General features: G+C 38.0%; 1 protein-coding gene across 2 annotated transcripts in view; it reads left to right on the top strand.

Moving 5' to 3' along the window:
* Window positions 1-20,587, top strand: part of slit3 (slit homolog 3 (Drosophila)) — a 197,055-nt gene that overhangs the window by 5,788 nt on the left and 170,680 nt on the right. For both annotated transcript variants that reach the window (XM_056770348.1, XM_056770347.1), the window contains exon 2: window positions 3,728-3,795. In XM_056770348.1, coding sequence (XP_056626326.1) covers window positions 3,758-3,795 — 38 coding nt within the window. In that variant the 5' untranslated portion in view covers window positions 3,728-3,757. The remainder of the gene's footprint in view (window positions 1-3,727; window positions 3,796-20,587) is intronic.

The following is a 20,587-nucleotide window of genomic DNA, read 5'->3' as shown; positions in this document are numbered from 1 at the left end:
ATTTTGGTTACATGTCTAAAGTCCCATTAGAGAAGCAACGGTTGCCGTCACAGGACAAAAGGGTTCTGTAAATGATAGCGGCCATTATCGGTGGTGTTGATAATTGCAATCTACGTCTCACAGGCGTACAACCGACTGAAGTTACGGACACAGGACAGAGATGTCGTCGTCTGAGACAGAAGCGAGTAACCTTTGCAAGTCAAGTGACGAGGTTTATTTACAAAGAAAAATAAATAAATTAAATTTACTTATTTCTTTATTTACTCTAATCGTTATAGTGAATATTATTGTTACTTGTTTACATTGTGTCAGTGATTTATTCGCTTATTTTGCATAGCATTTTTTGGCACGGTAACTTGGTTCGTAATTTACAGCCTATTGAGACGGCTTGCTAATGCCAAAGCCGTCTAATCTAACCGCGAAAGTCTTAGCAGACGTTTTTCTCATCATCACAGAGTCAATCAGAGGACTAAACACAGGTAGTAAGAGGGAGAGGAAGAGGGCGGAGAGGTAGGGGTGTTGGAGATGCAGGCAGGGCGATGAGAGGCAGAGGAGCTAACGTTACCCGGGAGGACCGCACAAGAGAGGATGTGGAAGCTAAAGAGTATTATAATATAACTTACACCCGATTTATGCAAATTATGATTGTAAACATGATTTCTAACTTTATTTCCACACGGCCATGCAACAAGGACTTATGATACAATTACAAACTTCACTTGATGATCCGCTCATCTATTAGCTAAAGCTATCAAACAAACAGTTCACTTACATTGCGGAAATGAGACAAACTTACCGGTCCAGCAGAAAGCTGGGAACTTCGGCATCACTTAGCAAACCCGTTTCCTGCTTCATGCCCTCCATTTTGAAAAGAACCACGGCAATGTTAATTCGGGTTTTCTGCCGTTTTTTTGTCTCGACTTCGCTTTGCTGCATCGTATTTCTTCTTTTTTGACGACACAGATTGACGCTCTGTTGGCTCGTGTGCAGAGTATGTGTGGTCCGCCATAAGCGCAAATTTTACTTCTTACTGCAACAAAGAACCGTTTCTATTTCTAATAAAAAACAAGACAAGAAAATGTTGTTATTGTTCTTCCTCTACTTCTGCTAATCCTTCTATGTAGTGGCTTTGCAAGCTGCCTCCAAAACACAGCCGAAGAAGAAAAACATAGTCCCGTGCATCCTTCCTTTTACGAAACACGCTCAGTTTGTCCGTGTAGTGCTACTATAGAAACATGGCTGTGCAATTTTATAATTTACATGTAAGGGTGTGCCCGCGGTGTATATAAATAAAATGGCTCATTGTAAGGTAATATAAACATTTTGGTTCATTTTTAAGGTATTTCTTCACCACTCACAACATAGTTTTGTATTATATATTACATTTTGGTAAATAAATCCTTCAAAATGCTACACACTGTACCTTTAACTTGCCGCGTTTCGATCTGAGGTCAGTAGTATTGTCAAAGACGGGTTTTTTTAAAAAGCTGCTAGTATTGATCAACTTTAAATTGAATAATTTTGTATTAGTATGGATCTATATAGACTAATATATCTATCTTTATAATCTAAATAACCCCTTCAATAATCTAAATAAAAGTTATAATTGACTTTGATTTAATTTGAGTCAAAATTTATGCGGTTAATAATGATAAGGGAGAAATAAAGCTGAATATGTCCAAAATATCCAGCTGAGATATTTATTTTAATATCACAAAAAATGATTACAAAAGTTTTCCACTTGTTTATTGGGCTAAGAAATCATTATTGATGTTAATTTAATTTTATCGCTATTCTTCACTGTGATGATTATTCATACTAAGATTTTTTTCAATGAATTGGTTCACTTGACATGTTTAGGTGGCAATTTGAACCCTTTATTAAAGGGAAAACTTCTCTTTTCTTTCGCTGTGAGTGAATGAACGTCTCGCGGTACAAAGGTGCACAAGCGTGGAACAGATCGTTCAGTGTCGCAAATTGACGCAAAACAGAATGATCATTTACGATTGCGCGTTTTCTATTACGTCGTTATGCGTATGCGCGAACAGATCGTTTACCGACAATGGCCTTATCTAATGGCACGCGGCCTACGAGAGCCTCACCCTAGAGAATCATCAGTCAACAGCGGGACTTTCTTCTTTAGAGCGGCCATATTGACCGTTGACCTCGCCATTCATTGTAACGGCAGTGGCACGTCTTGTTATATTAATATTATATAATTCTTTGTAGGGTTTCTGTAAATTAAAATGCACAAACCTGAAACCATAATATGAAGAGTTTGGTTCCAAAATAAGATAACATCGTTTTTTCACAAATCAGGTTTTTTTGTTGTGCAGTCAAATTAATATAAATCAAACTGCAGTTGGTTTGTTTTTTATTTTAGCCACAATAAAAAAAAAATACAGCTTACTAACACAATAAAAACGGAGTTAACAAATTTTGGAACCAAACTCTTCATATCCAACAAGTGGTAAGGGAAAGGCTCTTCGTAGACCATAAAATAGCTGTTATATTTTATTTTTTATGTACACGTTTATGAGAAATATTGTTGGTTATGGATGTGACAATTCTGAAAATGACGACTATGGAAATTCATGCTTTAAAAATAAAATCTTAAAAAAACTTTAAGATGGGTACATTATCATGGTTATTTAAACTACCAAATATTGACATCTTATCTACATAGTTATGGTAAGCGTTTACATGGAACAGCACTTAGATTAATCTCATTCTTCTAAAAAGTTACGTTTGACCTTTCCTATTTTAATTGCATTTAAAGACAGGGTGGTCACAATGCCACATATTGATATGGATGAAAAGTTGAAATGGTTATCCCGCAGTGTTAGGAATCAAGCCACACACAGGCAAAGCTGGCATTGCATAGCGGTGAAGGCAAAAACAAATGTAGCCATTTATAAAATAATTCTGTAATTTCAGCTATGGTTTGAGCCCTTTTCCTTTAACAGGACTTTAAGGGGAACAAATGATCGAAAGCGGCTGGCAGAACAAAATTCCGGTCCCTTTTAAGGAATTTCCCAGCAAGTAAACTTCACCTTCACTTAAAAAGCAAACACTTAACAGAATAGATAAGGATTCATGGATCGGCTGGAAAAAAACAGGGACCCGAAGTTGTAGTCAGGTTGTAAAAGCATTAAATTGTACTCAACGTCGCCGGAGGGTACCTTGGCCAACCCAGAAATGACTGCATGCAGGCCCACAGAGTTATAAAACTCATGCACGCTGTAATCGCAACCGTGTGGGTTTCTTAGTCACTGTTCGAGCATCGTGCCACATGTGTCTCTCACTTTAAGTTCATTACACTGTGCATTTGTGTTTGGTGGTTTAGGTGTGATTGAGACCTCAGTGGAAATTGAAAATTATGGTCAACCAGACAGACTTGTTTCACAATGTGATGTTTCATCATAGCTTTGATTTCATAGAGAACTCTCTGCTGGCTTGGCTTAGATCATCATGAACGTGTGTGGTGTGGTGAAGCTTGTTGATCAAGCTTGCTAAAATGCCTGGCGAGAAACCGGGATACCTTCATCTGAAACACAACATATGTTGTTCACCAGCTATTCTTTAGCTTCCAGCCTTTTCCAATCAAAACCATTTATACCAGCCTACACGGAGCGCTGAGGTCACTCAATCTGACCTGTTTCATGAGTGTTGAAAGATGCAGTAACTTCAGATGAATGACCTCATGCTATACTCTTTGTCTTTGCAGTGCAGCGCAGCCCATCGTGCTTGACCAAGCATGCCAGGAGGTGTCTTAAGATTCCTACCATCACGCTGGTAAAGATAATGTTTACCACAACGCAAGTTAGTGTACGGTTCATTATTTAAAAGAAGCCTGCGGTGTAAGAATTCACATAAATTTGTGAACAAAATAAAAATGCGCAGATTGTTTGTGTGCTAGCGGAGTTTAAATGCATGTGGTTGACTTGTGAATTGGATTGGAGATTTATAGCTGCGCCGTTACCCAGTAACACCCATCAAGATGGTAGAATGCATGTTGTTGCATTTATGAGGAAAAAAGGCTCAACACACCCACCATTCCAACTACAAAGTGTCAAAATCCGAATGCCATTATCTGAAATATGAATAGATCATTTATTTCCCAATGTGACGGTGTGCCTTACAGCAGAAAAATTGCATTTATGATGAAGGAACAAAATCTTTGCTCCATATGCGTCACATGTTGCATTGGGTTTGCTTACCTCTGTATCATCCACCAAAATCCATACTTATCAACAACGTTTCCGATGTGAAAAATGTAATGCTCCATGCACTGCAAATACATTCTACACTGATGTCGTTGCTGCGAATTATAATGCAAAACAATTTCAAATGCTTTACTTTCCCGTGTGCCTGTGGTGCTGATTTAAAGCCCTCTCGCTTTAAAATGTACTTTTGTGCCCCCTTTACGTGAGATTACTTTCCTGGTGTCTTAATGTTTTATGGGCTAATTTAAGCCAAGAGCTCTGTCTCGAACGTAATACACAGTCTCTTACCTGGAATTACAAATTATTAAACACTAAATACAGGCAGTTAACTCGGCCAGCGTGTTTTCGAGCCAGCATTGTTGCACGTATAAACTTGCCACAGGCCAGGATGGAGTGTTTGTTTTATCTCCAAAACCCTGGTTTTTCCTCACAACAGATATGAGACAAAAGTCACTAAAGACTTGTTCCTCCGTTGACAGCGTATGGGTGCGTGGACTGCAGAGAGTCAGGTTTCCTCTATCGAGAAGATAATCAGGGGAGGGAAGGTGACTATCATCACCAGCGTTCCAGCATTTTCCTCTTCCTTTCCCTTTCAGGAAATCAACCCAGTTCCTCCTGGCTGAACTACACAGGGTGAAGGGTGCCGATCTTGATCCTGCCGCTGGATAACACGCTCTCTTGCAGTCAGATCATTCAGAGATCAAATCAGTACAAATAGGTTTTCTTTGCGCAACACCTCAAACAATTACTGCTTTTCCCGTTGGCAACAGTTGCTACAGCACAGGCAAAAAAAATATATGGCCTATACTTTGAAGAACGGGTAGGCTTGTGAGTGTTATCTACCTGCTGATGGCAAGATTACAGACAAGTTCTGGGAGAGCCCCACCATCAGATGTTTGTTGGTGTTGCCGTCATGTTTCTTGGATCCACTGTGATCTGTTTGTGCACTCTTAGGCCATTCGACTGTGTTGTCACACGGTCCCTGATGTTTATTCCGTTGTTGTGGCACTGCATTTTAGAGCTTTGTAATGAGAAAAAGGGATTGCTTGTGAGATTCTTAAAAGATTACCAGTCTTGGCATGAATTGCACTAAGCATTTTTTCTTATGAAGACAGTCATTTGTTACTGAGAGGCTTAGGCATGGGTTTAGAGAACCGGTACTTTTTTGGACCGGTACAAAATTGGGTCAATACAAGAGTATTGTTAAGCTTCATGAGAAACGATACTGTTATCGATACTTGCATTCTTTTATCTCTGTGTATTCGGGTGTTAAATGGTGAATTAGATGCTGCTGCCTGTCATTTTCCATCACTGAATGATGTCTGAATGCCCGAAGTTTGCTTGACGTATATATGATATCTAGGGCCATATGATTTCCGCGATGTATTTGTAATCTGTTTATTTTCGAGATTATGAGTGAAAGAGTGGCATGGGTGCGCTTGTGGAGCTTTCAGCACCCCGATTTCACATCGAGGAAGCTTCTGTCAAACACCCCTTTACGGCAACCTGTCAAAATAAAAGACCTTTATTTGAGAACAAGTTATAGCATTGTTTTTAATAATTCGGCCACGGAGTATCTTTAATTACTTTTAGTAAATTGCATGCTTAGAAAATAGTACTTAAATTTATGAAGACCTAAAACCAGAAAGAGAAGAATAAATATGATCTACCAGCCAAATAACCATAGTTATGTAAAGTTAATATGTTGAATTAAATTATGATGTGCTCCTATGCACATGCTAAGTGCCATAAGTGGTATGCTAAAGAAAACACACGTTTTGTTATGTTGCATTTTCTGTTTGCTCCGAAGCTTTTGTAAACTGCATTTCTAAACTTAAAGGGGTCAAATGACATGGCAAAAAAGAATATTTTTGTTTGTTTAAGATTTAATGTAATGTGTATACACGTTTTAAGGTTAAAAAACGCTGTATTTTCCACGTACCCTGCATGTTTGTATCTCCTATTTTCCCCGCCTCTCTGAAACGGGCTGAATTTTTACAAAGCTCATCGCCTTGAAAAGTGAGGTGTGCTCTGATTGGCCAGTTGGTTAGTGCATAGCGATTGGTCGAATACTAGAGCGTTTCACTGAAATGTAACGCCTCATATCAACGAACCATATTCGGAACATCAGGTTTCAAAGCAATTGTACTTACAGGTGATAAAATGTCATCTGTACTTCCTTATATCAATTCTAGCCCGAATCTGATACGGAAAATGAAGATGATCAAGCCGACACATCAACTTTGCCTCTAGTTGGATCCTTATTACTGATTATTAGGACTTATGTTGTCTTTTTTTACGTTGCGTGCGTGTCTGCATTTCAAGATCACAAACACGACAAACTCATCCAGCGTTAGTCCGTAGCAAAGTCTTTTACAATGTCAATATACTTAATGGCTGCGAATCTGAAGCGCCTGTCATGCGAAGTTGGAATGGCCCCACTTTTTAACCAAAGCTTTCGTGCATTGCCGTTCTTGATATCTTCCAGGTTCGTGAAGCAATCTTTGGTGGAATGATTGTACTTTTTTCAAACACTGTTGTAAATAAAATGTAACCATTTATTTTGAGTTGTCTTAGCTTTTGGAAGGGCAAATAAATAGGCTTTCTTTTCGCAACGAAACGCACAGCATCTCCACGACATGGCTGCGGCAGTAACGATACAATGAGATTTACAAGTACGTTCACATAACTTGCGTTTACATTTGGGCGGTCTTAGTCAAGTCATACCATGAAATGACGTACATTTGTCGGGGTGTGGTTACATGAGGCACTTCAGGCAGGTCTGGTTGAGCAATCGCTTTTAGATAGAATGCATCTTTTGTTTCAACACTTACATTTTTGTTATTTTACGTGTCTAATACATGCATGGGCAACTTATAACACACCAAAGACACATAAAAACACATATTCGCGTGTATGACCCCTTTAAAATGTTTAACATCTTTTCACATGCATGTTTTTGCATCAAATTATAGAGTGTAGTATCAATAACAGTATTGATAAGTACCGGTATCGCTAAGCAAAATCAATAAAAACTTAGCGATACCATCCCTAAAGAGTCTGCATATGCCAGCTGTTTAATAATTTAATGAGACAATAATTATTTCTACAGTAGTTTGGTCTTTCATAATCTTCTGCAGATACACTCTGGAAGTTCATATGCTCCAGCCTTCTGTTGTGTCTGATTTCTTATCAGTCTGAACCCACCATCAGTACCCTCAGGAAAAACACAACTCCTTCTCTCCCTAATTAAGATGCTTTCCAGAAAACCTTGTGGTGCTGTTGTACTAAAGACCTTCTCCACACCCAAGACCTTGATTTATTGGAGCAGCTGGTGACAGACCTGTGCAATCAAACAATTCAATGTGGTTTAAACAAAGAGATAATGAAGAGTAATGGAGCTGCTAACCCAACCCAGAAACAAATGTATCGATCCTATTTACAAATCTGTTACTACTCCTACAATGATTTCAGTAAATAACTACTGTAGGTCGTCTACAAATACCTAACCTGGGCAAAACAAAAATAAATGACCAGGCACAATTTGGTAGATACAGTGCAGAGGTGACATCTAAGATTAAGATTTACGTATTTAGCAGACACTTTTTTTTTATCCAAGCCGACTAACATTTTATTATACTATACATTGTACCAGAGTATGTGCAATCCACTCGGATCGAACCCATGACCTTGGCGTTGCTAGTGCCATGATATAACCATTGAGCCACATGCTCCAACCTCTGAGATATAAACTGTCATCATCACATAATGTGCCACTTATAATATTATATTACTCTAAATATTAAATGAATAAAAATCTAACTGCACAATTAATTTTGAAATGTAAAAATATTTGTTTAATTCTTATTTAAAATAAGAAATGTATTATGTGTATAATATTAAATTAGAACCTGATTTGACTACTATTTTTTTTTATTAATTACTAAGCAGTGTGGGGCATTATAATCTTTCTGAGCAATTTCAACATCATGGATGTTATACTTGCAGCCAAAACTTGAATAATAAACTCTTTAACAGTGTATTAATTATCAATATATTGAACCATCTGATATAAAGAAATATCATTCTATAAATGTGTTTGCAAATTAAGATGAAGAAAATAAACGAGTTATGGGTGAGACAAAATTACACGTTTTTTAAAAGAAAAAATACTTTGTAGGATTTCGGTGAACTAAAATGCACAAACCAGAACAAATAATACCCAACAAATGGAGATGAGGTGGCTCTTCATAAAACTAAATGTCCCCATTTATGAGGAGTATTGACCACTTATCTGACTATGGAAAATCATGACCTCACATGGGTTTTAACCATGAAGTATTGATCTCTGAGCTGTCAGTATGGTGATAACCTTTGGTTAAACCCTTATTTTTAATGCAAGGTTTACATTTGCATGTAAAAGGCCATTTAAAAAGAATCTTGTATGTAAGTGTTTCTAAATAGTTTGCTTTTTATGCATCAGTTTTGTTTGACTGCTTAAAACCGTGATAATGCATAAATAAGATCAGTGTTGCAGTGCGGCTGTAAAGGTGATTATTAAATCTGTCTTGGTTTGCCACATTGATATGATCTTGTTCTAAACTGATTTTAGAATAAATGGGTAATGTGGTGTGATTTCTCAGTAAGAAAGTAAACTAAAAACAAGTAAATGGAATATTTTTGACACAGTTTGCAAATATTATGACTGACAGTGTTCCGCCTTTAAAGGGATTGTTCCCCAAACAATTTGTATTATTTTATTAATTACTCACCAATCTGTATACATTTCTTTGTTCTGATGAAAACAGAGAAAGATATTTGGAAGAATGCTTATAAAATAGTTTAAAATAGTCTTATTTGCTGTTGAACACCAAATAAGACATTTTGAAATATGTAATACAGGAAACAGTTCTGGGGCATTTTTAACTACCATTGTTTGTTTGGGACTTTGGGAGCCAATAGGTGGCGAGATCTGTTTGGTCGTAAGAATTCTTCCAAATATCTTTCTCTGTGTTCATCAGAACAAAGAATTTTATATAGATTTGGGACAACTTGAAGTTGAGTAAATGATGACAGATGACAGAATTTTCATATTCAAATGCTAAAACCCACGTCATCAGTACAGGGATAATCATTTATTTACCTTATTTGATTTGGCACCAAGTGTACATTTTTGGCACTTCTAGAAATATGTAAATAATTTATACTGTGCTCTGGAATTTCAGTGCTTTCTGGAATCTGTGAGAAATGTAACAACACAGGAGGCTTCTGAAACATGTTATATTTTAACTTGATCTATCGCAGATCTCAAACTATTGAGAAAATTATTATAGCCATAACAACTTTCCGTTTTTTCTTAAAGAGAAATTAGCAATTCCTGAGGCTGTCGCTGCCAGAAAGTTGTCTGCATTCTAGTTGTCTGCAAGTGAGTTATGCAAGTAAATTATGCGTTAAGTTTTAAGTTGTTAATTAAATCCAACCATTGTCCTCATTTATTCTGACATAAGTATTGATATGATGAAACACATTTCCTTTTATACACATCCAGCGTAAATATCAAAGGAACACTTAAACCATGTTCTTACGGGAATTTCTGATGAGTTTTAGTGATTGATTAATTCTGATTGATTCATAAACTGTGTGACAAACTATAATGCATCCGATTAATCAAAACCAGAATTTATATGTGAGTGTTGGAATTACGCAAAACCAGAATGGCTTTGTCAACTAGAGCTCCTTAACAAACCAAGGCTCCATTCCGAAGTTGAGAAATATAAATATATAGAGCGAGAGCGAGAGCGAGAGCGAGAGCGAGAGCGAGAGCGAGAGAGAGAGAGAGAGAGATTGATGACCAGCTTTGAGTAGGGCTTGTGGGGTTTAAAATGCTTAGAATTATTGGACTGTTGGGAAGGTGCTGAGGAAACAGATTGTGGACCAATGGCAGACTCCACTGCCTTTAAAAATGCTGACGCATCCTGTTTTTTCCACCGTGAGGAGGAGCAGGGGGCTGGAAGAGGTGACATCCTGGTCCCTCTGTGGCCCTCCTGCAGTCTAGATTACCGTTTCAACAGTCTTTATCTTTATTTCATTTCTGCCCATTGTGATTTAAGGGAAGCACTTTCAGCAGAACTATGCTGCCTTATCAAAACAACAGCGTGCGGAATGTCTGGAAAAACAGTGGAGATATTCTTAACTGTGGTGTTGCGGGAGGTTGTGATGTGTTTGTGATGGGAAAATGTTAATGTCTGCCTGTGGCCTCAAAAATATGTGTTTGTTACCAGATTAAATGCCACAAAGTAGGCGAAGATCATTATAGTGCCCCACAAGGAGGCAGTATGTTCAAAATTAGGCCATATATACAGTAAGAGAACAAGCACTGCATTAATGACTGCTGGATACATTCAAAATAACATATTTTCATATATAGACCATGCAGAAGACGAAAACAAAGCTGGTCCATCACTGCATGTCCAGTACGCCCAGTTTGAGTTGTTTTGTTTGAAATGTGTATCAGTGCAAACATTTAAAATAAGTATTGTGTTATATCATAGTGTTTTGAATCTACTCTTATGATAAGGTTTAACTACAAATAGGTAGTCCACATATTAACACAATAAAAAAAATATTTTTTTATTATAAAAGAGTTCCGTCCTCATTTACTCACCCTCTTGTGATTTCAGACCTCTATGACTTTCTTTCTTCCGCAGAACACAAAAGAAGATATTTTTATTTTTGGGTGAACTATCACTTCATGCCTTGTCTGTGAAACCAAGCATTTGTTTATTTCAGTACTTTTAAATGTTTGCGCATCCCAGAGACAAACACAAAGGGTGGCCAATAGTTCTGATTTATAAAAACAAATATAAAGTCGATAAATGGAGACGAGCTTTCAGTCCAACAGTGGTGTTATTTAGCATTTAATGTTGGACATACTGTATTTGTTTTTTGGAGCTTCACCATTTTGATACTAGAAAATCACATGACGGAATTATTTGTTTTTGTTCACCTGAAGTAAGAAGGCGATATGGCCTTAGGGTGTGTAAATTATTTTGAATATCATTCTGAACTATTCCTTTAAAGAAAGTTGAATGAGTGAGTTTATAATATACAGCATGCATTAAGCACTACTTTATTAGCACTATATTTATAAAAAGCCTTTGCCTCCCTCTTGTATGTCTCCTGTTTATAAAATACATCCATCTACACATTATGTTCATGTTATTAGCCTGAGAGATTAACAAAATATTTATACTGGATTGCGGCATTAGACTGCGCTACCACCGTCCAAGAAGGGAGACAAAAACGAGAGCGAACAAATCACAGCCAGGAGACTGCACACTAAAGACAAATAAACGCTGTTTACAAAACAGCAATTTGATCCAAAGATATCCGGGAATCCAAAAATGACAAAATCATGGCAGGTACTTTTTCGGTGAAATTTATAGCAATGACTTTCATTACAAGTCCTGCTATATCATTATGTGGTTCGTGGTTACATTTATGCCTCCATGTGACTGCGCAAAACCCGATTCTGTTAAAACAAAACCTAATTTTCTCAGAATATGGAGCCCTAGACCAGCTTCTGTGCCGAGATGAGCTATAGGAGAGGTCACGGTCCGGGGGAGCAATGTTTGAACAATGAAATTGTGTACTATTGAGAGCCCCTTGATAAGCCAAATTTTTTTGTCCCCTCTTCTCTGCCAGGGCCACTTCTGCACCTCTTGATTTGAATGAAGATCCATTGTAATAAAACAACAGCCTTTAGGGTAAACCTGAAACATGTTTTGATATAAACTATTTAAATCTTTTTTGGTCTCTGTATGCCTATTTTATACTTTTTGCTTTTTGCTTTATGCTTTTTGCTTTGGAAGCGCTGAAGAGAGATTTACTGTCTCTATGCCCAATAAAATATCTCATATCTGTTGACCTGGTCAGACTTTCTTAATTGGTCATTTATTAGTTTCGATTTTCACAGCACGGTTGAAAGGTTTTGCGGCCGTGTGATCCATCACTGTTATTTTTTCTTTTCCTGTTATTTTAAAGAGATTATCATGAGTTTTTCTTTATCCTGAATAGGATAAACATAAAACTTTGAGCCAATCAAAAAGGAAATGCAAACAATATTCCCAACATGGAATTCTTGGATCTCTCTTATATTCTTCCAGTACTATGATGTAATGGAAACAATTATGTTTTATGTTTGAAGTACATTTAAAAAACATGAATACATTTGTATATAAATGTAATAATAATTTATGTCCAGCTAACATTATAAGTAAACTTGAAAGATGTATGTTTCTCTTGATATATTATTATATAATTTCTCACTACTGTAATGTAGCTACTGTTAACTGTATTATTTATTTAAATTTATTTATATACAATATTTGTAATGTATAGATTTCATTTATTTATGAAATGTATTTATATAATACATATTGTTAACTAATAACTGTTGTATTTTAATCAAATTTTGAATTTTAATAATTTTTGTCATGTGCTTATTTAAGCATTTTGTCTTATTTATTTAGGCATATTTCTACTTTTTAGCAGCTATTCTCTAGATTTTTATATGGTCGCCGTATCACTCCCTGCTGTCCCCCTGGGGGTCCTTGAACCGCAATTTGAAAATCCCATTCTACATGACCAGGTTTAATGAGGAACAGCAGGAATGTGCAACAATATTCACTGATAATCTTCAGTTCCAATCTCCAAAATCGTATGATCTACATAATATTTCATTTAAAATCTTGACTGCCTCAACCCGATTCACATCATTCAAAAAGATTGTCCAGGATATTCCTCAAAAATCCACCTGGTGGAATAGAGAATTTACACCGCGCAACATAATGGCAAGTAAATGATGACAGAATATACATTTTTGGCCGAATAGTTCCTTGAGGAAATGTTTAGATGAAATAAACCCATTAAGTTTATTATTTATAAGCTCTAGAGAGAACAGGCGGAAAATGTAGATGTGAAATTTAGCTTGAGGCATGCTGCTACAGTATTTGCTGACCATTAAAACTCACAGGCCCCTGCATCCATTTAAAATCAACAGAAGTAAAAAGCTCCTGGAGAGAAGAATATGCCATTGCTCTCGAGTTTCTACTGCCTGACAGGCAATAAGCATTGTGGCATTCACCGCTGTTTAATTACACGAAGAAACAGCATTCATTTGTTTTTCACGCCATTTCTGACCTAACAAAAAACATTCCAGCTAGCCAAAAAGCCTTTTTGTTGGGATGGTTATTGCCTTTTGGACCCAAAGAGCTGGCACTTGCACTACAGGAAAAGAGTTCTGAAATGGTCCTCAAGAGCATCTTAAAACATTTTTATTGTCATTTTAGAGAGTGTGTGTTTTTCGCTGCCAAATGTGTTTTGGCAAACCGTTGTTCTGCTACACCATTTGGCAGGGAAATGGGTTAAAGAATAATTTTTGGGCTGTTGAGGAGGAGCAAGCAGGGCTTAACGGAAGCTGCAGAGGAAAAACATCAACTGCTTGAGTTTCTGCTAAACAACGGCAAACAACAAAACCAGCACCAGAAGCTATATCTTTTCTGGGCTTGGTTTAATTGTCAACGATTCGAAATCGATTCGACTTTGAAATTGTCAAAGAGACGAGCAGATTATAAGCCTGTTAGTGAATGTATGAATTGTTAAATAAGAAGCCTGTTCTCCAAAAAGCCAGCAAATCGGAAGGCTTGGTTTTATCAGAGGGTGGAATTGCGTTAAGTTTCACTTGGAAACCGACTATTAGATGGATTTAATATTGGCCACATGCAGGGGGCTTCTGGGAAAGCTCAGCAGGTGTGGTGCTGATTATGATCTGACACCGCAGTTTTGAATAACAAGATTCATACCTTGAAACACAGCCACTATAGTCGATTCAACTAACACATTGTTAATGCTTTGCTCTCAGAGTTGTCCAACTTTCTGCAGTTGTCCTCCACAGGTGATTCTGAATTTAACATGGTTTTAGGCACAGATGTTTGTTTATCTTAGACTGAACAAATAAAAGGGGACAAAAAATGTTATAATCTTTTTTTGTGTAAGTCGGTTTGAAATGTTGCCTCAATGAGTGTATAAAAAGATAATTAGCGTCTCCCACCATTCAAGCTGTGGATATCATACAAGTTTGTGCCATTACACCCAATCTTTGGCTGCACAGTAGCCAGCTTTTATGCATAATGAAGTATTTTTATTTGAAATCTACGCAAGATGCATATCTCATCATGCCTGTCTTGGCAGGCTAATTGATGTTTGGGTATTTCATAGTCCCATATCGGTTGCATTGCCATTGCAAAGACTGTTTACAAATATCAACAAACAAAATGTTATCAACCCCACCCTCAATAAATTCTTTTTAGTAATACAATGGGTAGATATGACTCTAAAATTGCCTTTATCAGTAACGCAGACCAGATGAAGGAGGTGAAGCTCTGATAACTTCGTGATTGAGCCTGTCGTTTGAAATCTGATCCGTCCCTATTATCTGCGGTTCTTGCCTCTTTGATCACACTAGAGCAGCAGTGGATTATGCGATGCATACAAAGGTTTGCTCCCCAAGACCATTACGGTTACATTCTCTAGCCCCTGGCACGCTTCTTTGACCCAGACGCTCTAAAGAGCGCTCGCCTGGTCCTTAGAGGTGCGTTGGCATCCCCCTCTCCAAAACCTAATGTTTACCTCTGAAAGCAATTCCAGGTCTGTGTGTGGGGGCTGCCGGATTCCAGTGAGACCCCCTCACCGGCAGAGAAGGAGGGAAGTAAAGCATCGGGAAAAACAGGGATGCCTTTTGATTGAATTCCCGGCGGAGTTAGTCAAAGCGGGATTAATCACCAGACTGATACTAGTTAGCCGTCGACATATTTTTTATCCTTTATTACTAGCTTGTGTTACTTCCTCATTATTATCCTGTAATGAAACTAAATCCTTGACAGGTCATGAAAACTGAAACGTTATGAAGGTGTAAATGGGATTTTAATAACACGATTGTGTTAAAGCTCTAGGCGTTTGGATTTTAATTCAATAAACGCCTTTAAGATTACCATCTTAATTAATATCTTTAAATGACATTAGGTACAAAACACAGTATTAAAACTTACCACAGGAGAAATTACCTCCTTTAGAAATTACCTCCTTTTTTACCTCCTAAATTTCCTCAGTTATCAGCTCATGTGAGCTTTGTATTAGAACCATCAATTTGGTTTATGTTCTACCCAGGAAACAGGATAATTGCATGGATTTATATTCAAAATGACTACTTTCCCTATTGCAAAATCATGATAAGTGCGTTTTTCTCTCTCTGTGTCACACAAATTTTACCAACCGTACACTAGAACATATAATTTTATCCCAACAATTCAAAGCTTAATGTAATTTCAGTAAAACTTATAAACTCTGTCAGAGCTTCCACCTCTTCAAACACAGCATAATTTATCATTATCTGTGTGTGTAATTGTCGGATGTGTTCCCTGTGACACGCAGACAGACACATATGGCTGCGATCATGTGCATGTGTGCGTTCCCTCAACGGACTTATGCAGCTATGACTCAGACAACAGCATTGATGTTTTATGATACAGCTCACCCAGTCTTGGCAGGAGTAGAGACACAAGGATACGCAGGATGAATGTTTTACATCATGCACTTTACGGCCTCATTTGGACACAACATCTTCTACTGTGACCTCAAGACAAATACCACTCCAGAGGCGCCCCATCTCTAGAGCAAGAAAAGAGAAGGCCACAATGAAAATACGTCACACCTGGAGCTGAGACATCCAACACTAACCTTGGTTCTTTCTTTTGGGGGAAGTTAGTGGTTCTGAGTGGCGAGACTTCTGCTGTAACTTGAAGCAGGTGATGGGAAGCAAAAGTCCGGTGCAGGGACTCTTAGCTGTCATGGAACGGGATGATTTTATTTCATAAAGGGGTTAGAGATTAAAGGGACCTGAACGGAGATCCTCCAATGGCAAGCTTTGATTTATGACGCTAGCGGGTATAGGTGGCAGCATGACAAATAACCCGCTGAGAAAATGGAATGCCGTTTCTTTACTCTCAAATCTGGATGCATTCAAAATAAGGCTGGTGCTGTTAGATAAACGTCTGCACAGATGAGCTCTGGGAGACATTGTTGGCCCTTAAAGTTCACATTTTCTACTCTATGTATTCTGCGATTTGACAACAAGGAACCTGACCTGTGTGTGTTGTCTGAATGTCTGTCAATGTGGATGTATAAAGATAGGGTCCTAAAGATAGGGGTGTTATAGACAGAGCCAAAGCTTGATCGCGATCCAGCAGGTCTTTCCAGATAACTCTAACACCCAGGCGTGCAGCCATGTAGTGGAGCAGACAACCGCAGGTGCACCAGATCAATCCCACCCAACACAACATGCTCAATATAAGTCCAATGTTCGTTCAGAAAGTATAAAGCCACTTTGACACTGCATTGGAATCAGCTGAACAGTTCACATCCATCCCATACAAGCCAGAATCTAGTATAGTCTTCTGTAGGGATGTCCAGATCCTATCACGTGATAGGAAATCGGGCCCGATCACGTGGTTTCAGACTCGATCGGAATCGGATGTTACCTCCCTGTGACAGCGCTAAGGCGCAGGATATCACAGCCAAGATAGCACAAATGATCGCAATGAGTGACCTGCCATTCGCCTTGGTAGAGAACCCTGCATTTTTTACGCGCTTAACATGACAGTAAGAGTTAAGAGTGCAGTTCCTAAAAGCACATTACTTGCTTTGCAAACACTGTGGCACTTTTATTTTTTTATTTGTTTACATGCCTGCCGGGTATTTTAAGTTGAGATGCTATTTGTTTTTTTTATTAGACTTTTTTTATATTTACTGTTGCGCTAAAGTCCAAAAATTAAGAATTTATGTTATTTATTACGTGATTGATTAAGCTACCTCACAGAAGTACTCTGTTTGTTAACAGAGTTGTTGAATGTTACAATAAGGTGAATTAAATAAAAAATAAGGAACATCCTGGATTTGTTTCTTCGCTCTTCTTTATTCTTTTTTTATGTATTATAGAAGTATCGGATCGGGACTCGGTATCAGTAGATACACAAAATCAAAATGACTCTGACTCGAGGGCAAAAAAACCTGATCGGGACACCCTAATCTTCTGCCTGATGGTATGATTATAGCATCCGACAGCATTCTGACAATGGTGTACGTTTTTCGTGTTTTCATGTTTTTACGGGGCCCGAGCTCCACCCGTCTATAGGGAGTGGGCTACAGCGAAACATCTGGCGGGTCTTGCCAGTTACATTCTTTCCAATCTGATAGAGGCTCTTATCGTTCTTATCGTGCTGAGTAAGAGATGCGTGTTGGGCTTTACAGTAACATCAACACATTCCTGTTCACATTCCTCACAGCCAGTGAAAACACTGCCGGTCCGATAACAGAAAGGGCAATCAAAACAGCGATAAATCGTGCCGGATATAAAGAGCAGCTTACCAAAACGTAGCGGCTTTAAACAAATACTTTCCATGGCAGCCCTAAATGCCTGTAATACCCCTGACTGGGGCCGTTTCAGCTTCACTGACTGTGCTTTATTGGGTCTTTGTCTCTGTACCTCAAATCAACCGTACAATGTTTCCAAACACCGGTTGGGTCACTGCAAGGTACCCAATATCATCTTCTTGTTGATGACTGCTCAGCCAGTTAACTTGCTACGTGACAAGGTTGCTATGAATATATCTTACAGGACCATCTCTGGCCCAGAAATTTCCCTGGAATTGATATACCTTCTGATCTTTGCACATATCTTCCACATGGTTTTAGCTCTGGTTTATTCAAAATTGCTAAGGTACCGATTTGTCATCGTTGAACAGATGTGTTTTCACTCGGTGCAGATTATTTTTTTCTTGATACAAAGTTCTATCCATCACCATGGAGGGTCTTTATGTCAAGCAGCAGGCCCATGCTGGGCCCATGCTGGGCTCATGTTCCCCCTTTCCCCTACACCAGTAATGGGGATCATTGGGAATAGGTCTACAGAGGGAGATGGAAGTCTTATCATTGATCCACCATCTCCGCTCCTACTTCAAAGCCTCGTAACGAGAAGCACCTGCCCCAGCCGGGCCGGGGAAGTTTTTAGGAAGAAGTGCAGATTGAGATAAAGCACAGGAAATGCAGAGAAGCAGGCATTTTAACTTAGCTCAGCATTGATCAAGAAGCCAGGAAGATGCACAGCAAAAGCAGGAAGGTTCGTCGATTTGATGGAGGCTCAGCTGAAGTCTTTCAGAGACCTTGCAGAAAGATATGCTCACATTAGATTAGCCCACTTTAGACGCCTGCTGAGCCTGTGAGGGGCGTTTGCTATTAGCCGTGATCTCTGGCTATTCACTTTTGCTGAGACTTTGCTCCTGTCTTAAGTTTTTTTTTATGATGACTACTTTGAGTTGGACTTTAAATAATGTGGGGATTTAAGCATATTTATTATGATAATATTGATTCAAGCATCAGCAGCATAAAAGTAGATAAAAGTCAACAATGTTCATAATGGCACATTGAAACTGTCAATACATAACTAAGCCGATGGAAATGAGGATTTGCATGTAAAGGTTATTTGAGTTCCAGTTGTTATTTGATGTTCTGGAGGGAAAGAATGAATATATGTGAAAAAGAAAAAGCAAAGAATCAGAGATATCTTTACAGACATAATGTGATTTGGTTACAAGTTATTGTTTATGTACATTATCAGTGTTTTATGGTTTTCAAATAAGCCTGTTGCCGTTTAAAGGGTCCTGCTTTACTATTTTTACTTAGTTTGTGTGTGAGGCACGTGAGAATGTTTGGTCCGGCATGGGAGTTTAAAAAGATATTAAGGAATAAAGAGTAAGGTTTATACACCGCACAGTATCCGCACACTCTGGTTGATCTGATTGATCTTTTTGTACAGTTGATTATGCAAAACAGTTACCATTGTTACTGTTGTTTACACCTTTAAACCGCTAAAAATAACGTTTATGATAAAGGGCCAGACACTTTTGACACTCGCTCTAAGCTGTTGACCAATCACAGACTGAATCCGAAATGTATAATTTGAACAATATTTTATCCCATGATGCCACAGAGGCTGAGAAGTTGACAAATTCAAAAGGTTCTAAATTAACTGTGAGGAGGAAATTTCTTTTCAAGTTTAAGTGATATAGATAGGTACGTTTCTCATAGTTCAATTGTGCTTGTTTAATGCCTAGGTACATTATATTTGTGACTGTTGTGATTACAACATTACAGCATACGTGACACATATGTGACACTGGACCACAAAACCAGTCTTAATTAGCACAGGATTATTTGTAGTAATGTCAGAAATTTTTTTGTATTGGTAAAAATTATCATTTTTTTAAGCCAAAAATCACAAGGATACAAAGGATCATGTTCCATGAATATACTTAGTAAATTTCCTACCATAAATAATATATAAATTGCTTGAAAAAATGGCTCAAAACACGCATTCAAATTTCGCTCGCTGCTGCCCGCTCTTTGGGAAATGCCCACTCAAGTTGTAAATGTATGTAAAGTTTAGAATTTCATTTACTCTCCACAACGTCATTGCAGCAGTATAAGCCAATAGAGAGCGTTAAAACAAACCTGTTTTTTCTCAGCCCTGGCCTGCAACTGCATCTCTGATTAAAAATTTCAAAGGTGATTTTCTCAATGTTTTTTTTTTTACTGCCTCAGATTGTTTAGCTTTAAATTGTTGCATCTCGGCCAAATATTGTCCTATCCTAACAAAGCATACATAAATGAAAGCTTATTGATTCAGATGATGTTAAAATCAGTACATAACCAGGGATTTTTAAGGTCCTACTTTGGTTAATGGAGGGTCCAACAACAAGTTATGTACAGATAAGGTGTAAAAACACTATTATTTCGTAATACTAGGTAATTTCCTGTGCTAAAAGCTTTGAATTTTTTAAATAAAAGTAATAAAAGCTTTCCAGTGGCTCAGTGGTTAGAGCATGGCAATAGCAATGAAAAAATGGCCCAGGGGTACAATGCAATGTAAGCCTCTTTTGATCAAAGCATCTGGCAAATGCATAAACGTGAATGTAATGTAAATCGAATTATTATTACCTTACTTCTTGACTGATCTCTTTGCGCGATTCATCTGTCTAATCTCCTCCTTTCTGCTAGACTTGTCTGATGTGATTGGTCAGATGGTCTCTAGTCTGATGTGATTGGTCTACCGCAAATGTGGCTCACGAGCTACAGTGTTTGGGGGAGAAGAGTGAAATCTTTGCGAACAGTCCTATCAAAACGTTGGAGGGGACTAGATGTAGTGATTTAAATCCGTGGCGGTTCACGAATCCAACTAGGGACAACTT

This window comes from Triplophysa dalaica, chromosome 16 (assembly GCF_015846415.1).
Source record: "Triplophysa dalaica isolate WHDGS20190420 chromosome 16, ASM1584641v1, whole genome shotgun sequence".
Lineage (NCBI taxonomy): Eukaryota > Metazoa > Chordata > Actinopteri > Cypriniformes > Nemacheilidae > Triplophysa > Triplophysa dalaica.
The sequence above is the reverse complement of the archived record's forward strand: the minus strand, read 5'-3'. Positions and strand labels throughout refer to the sequence as shown.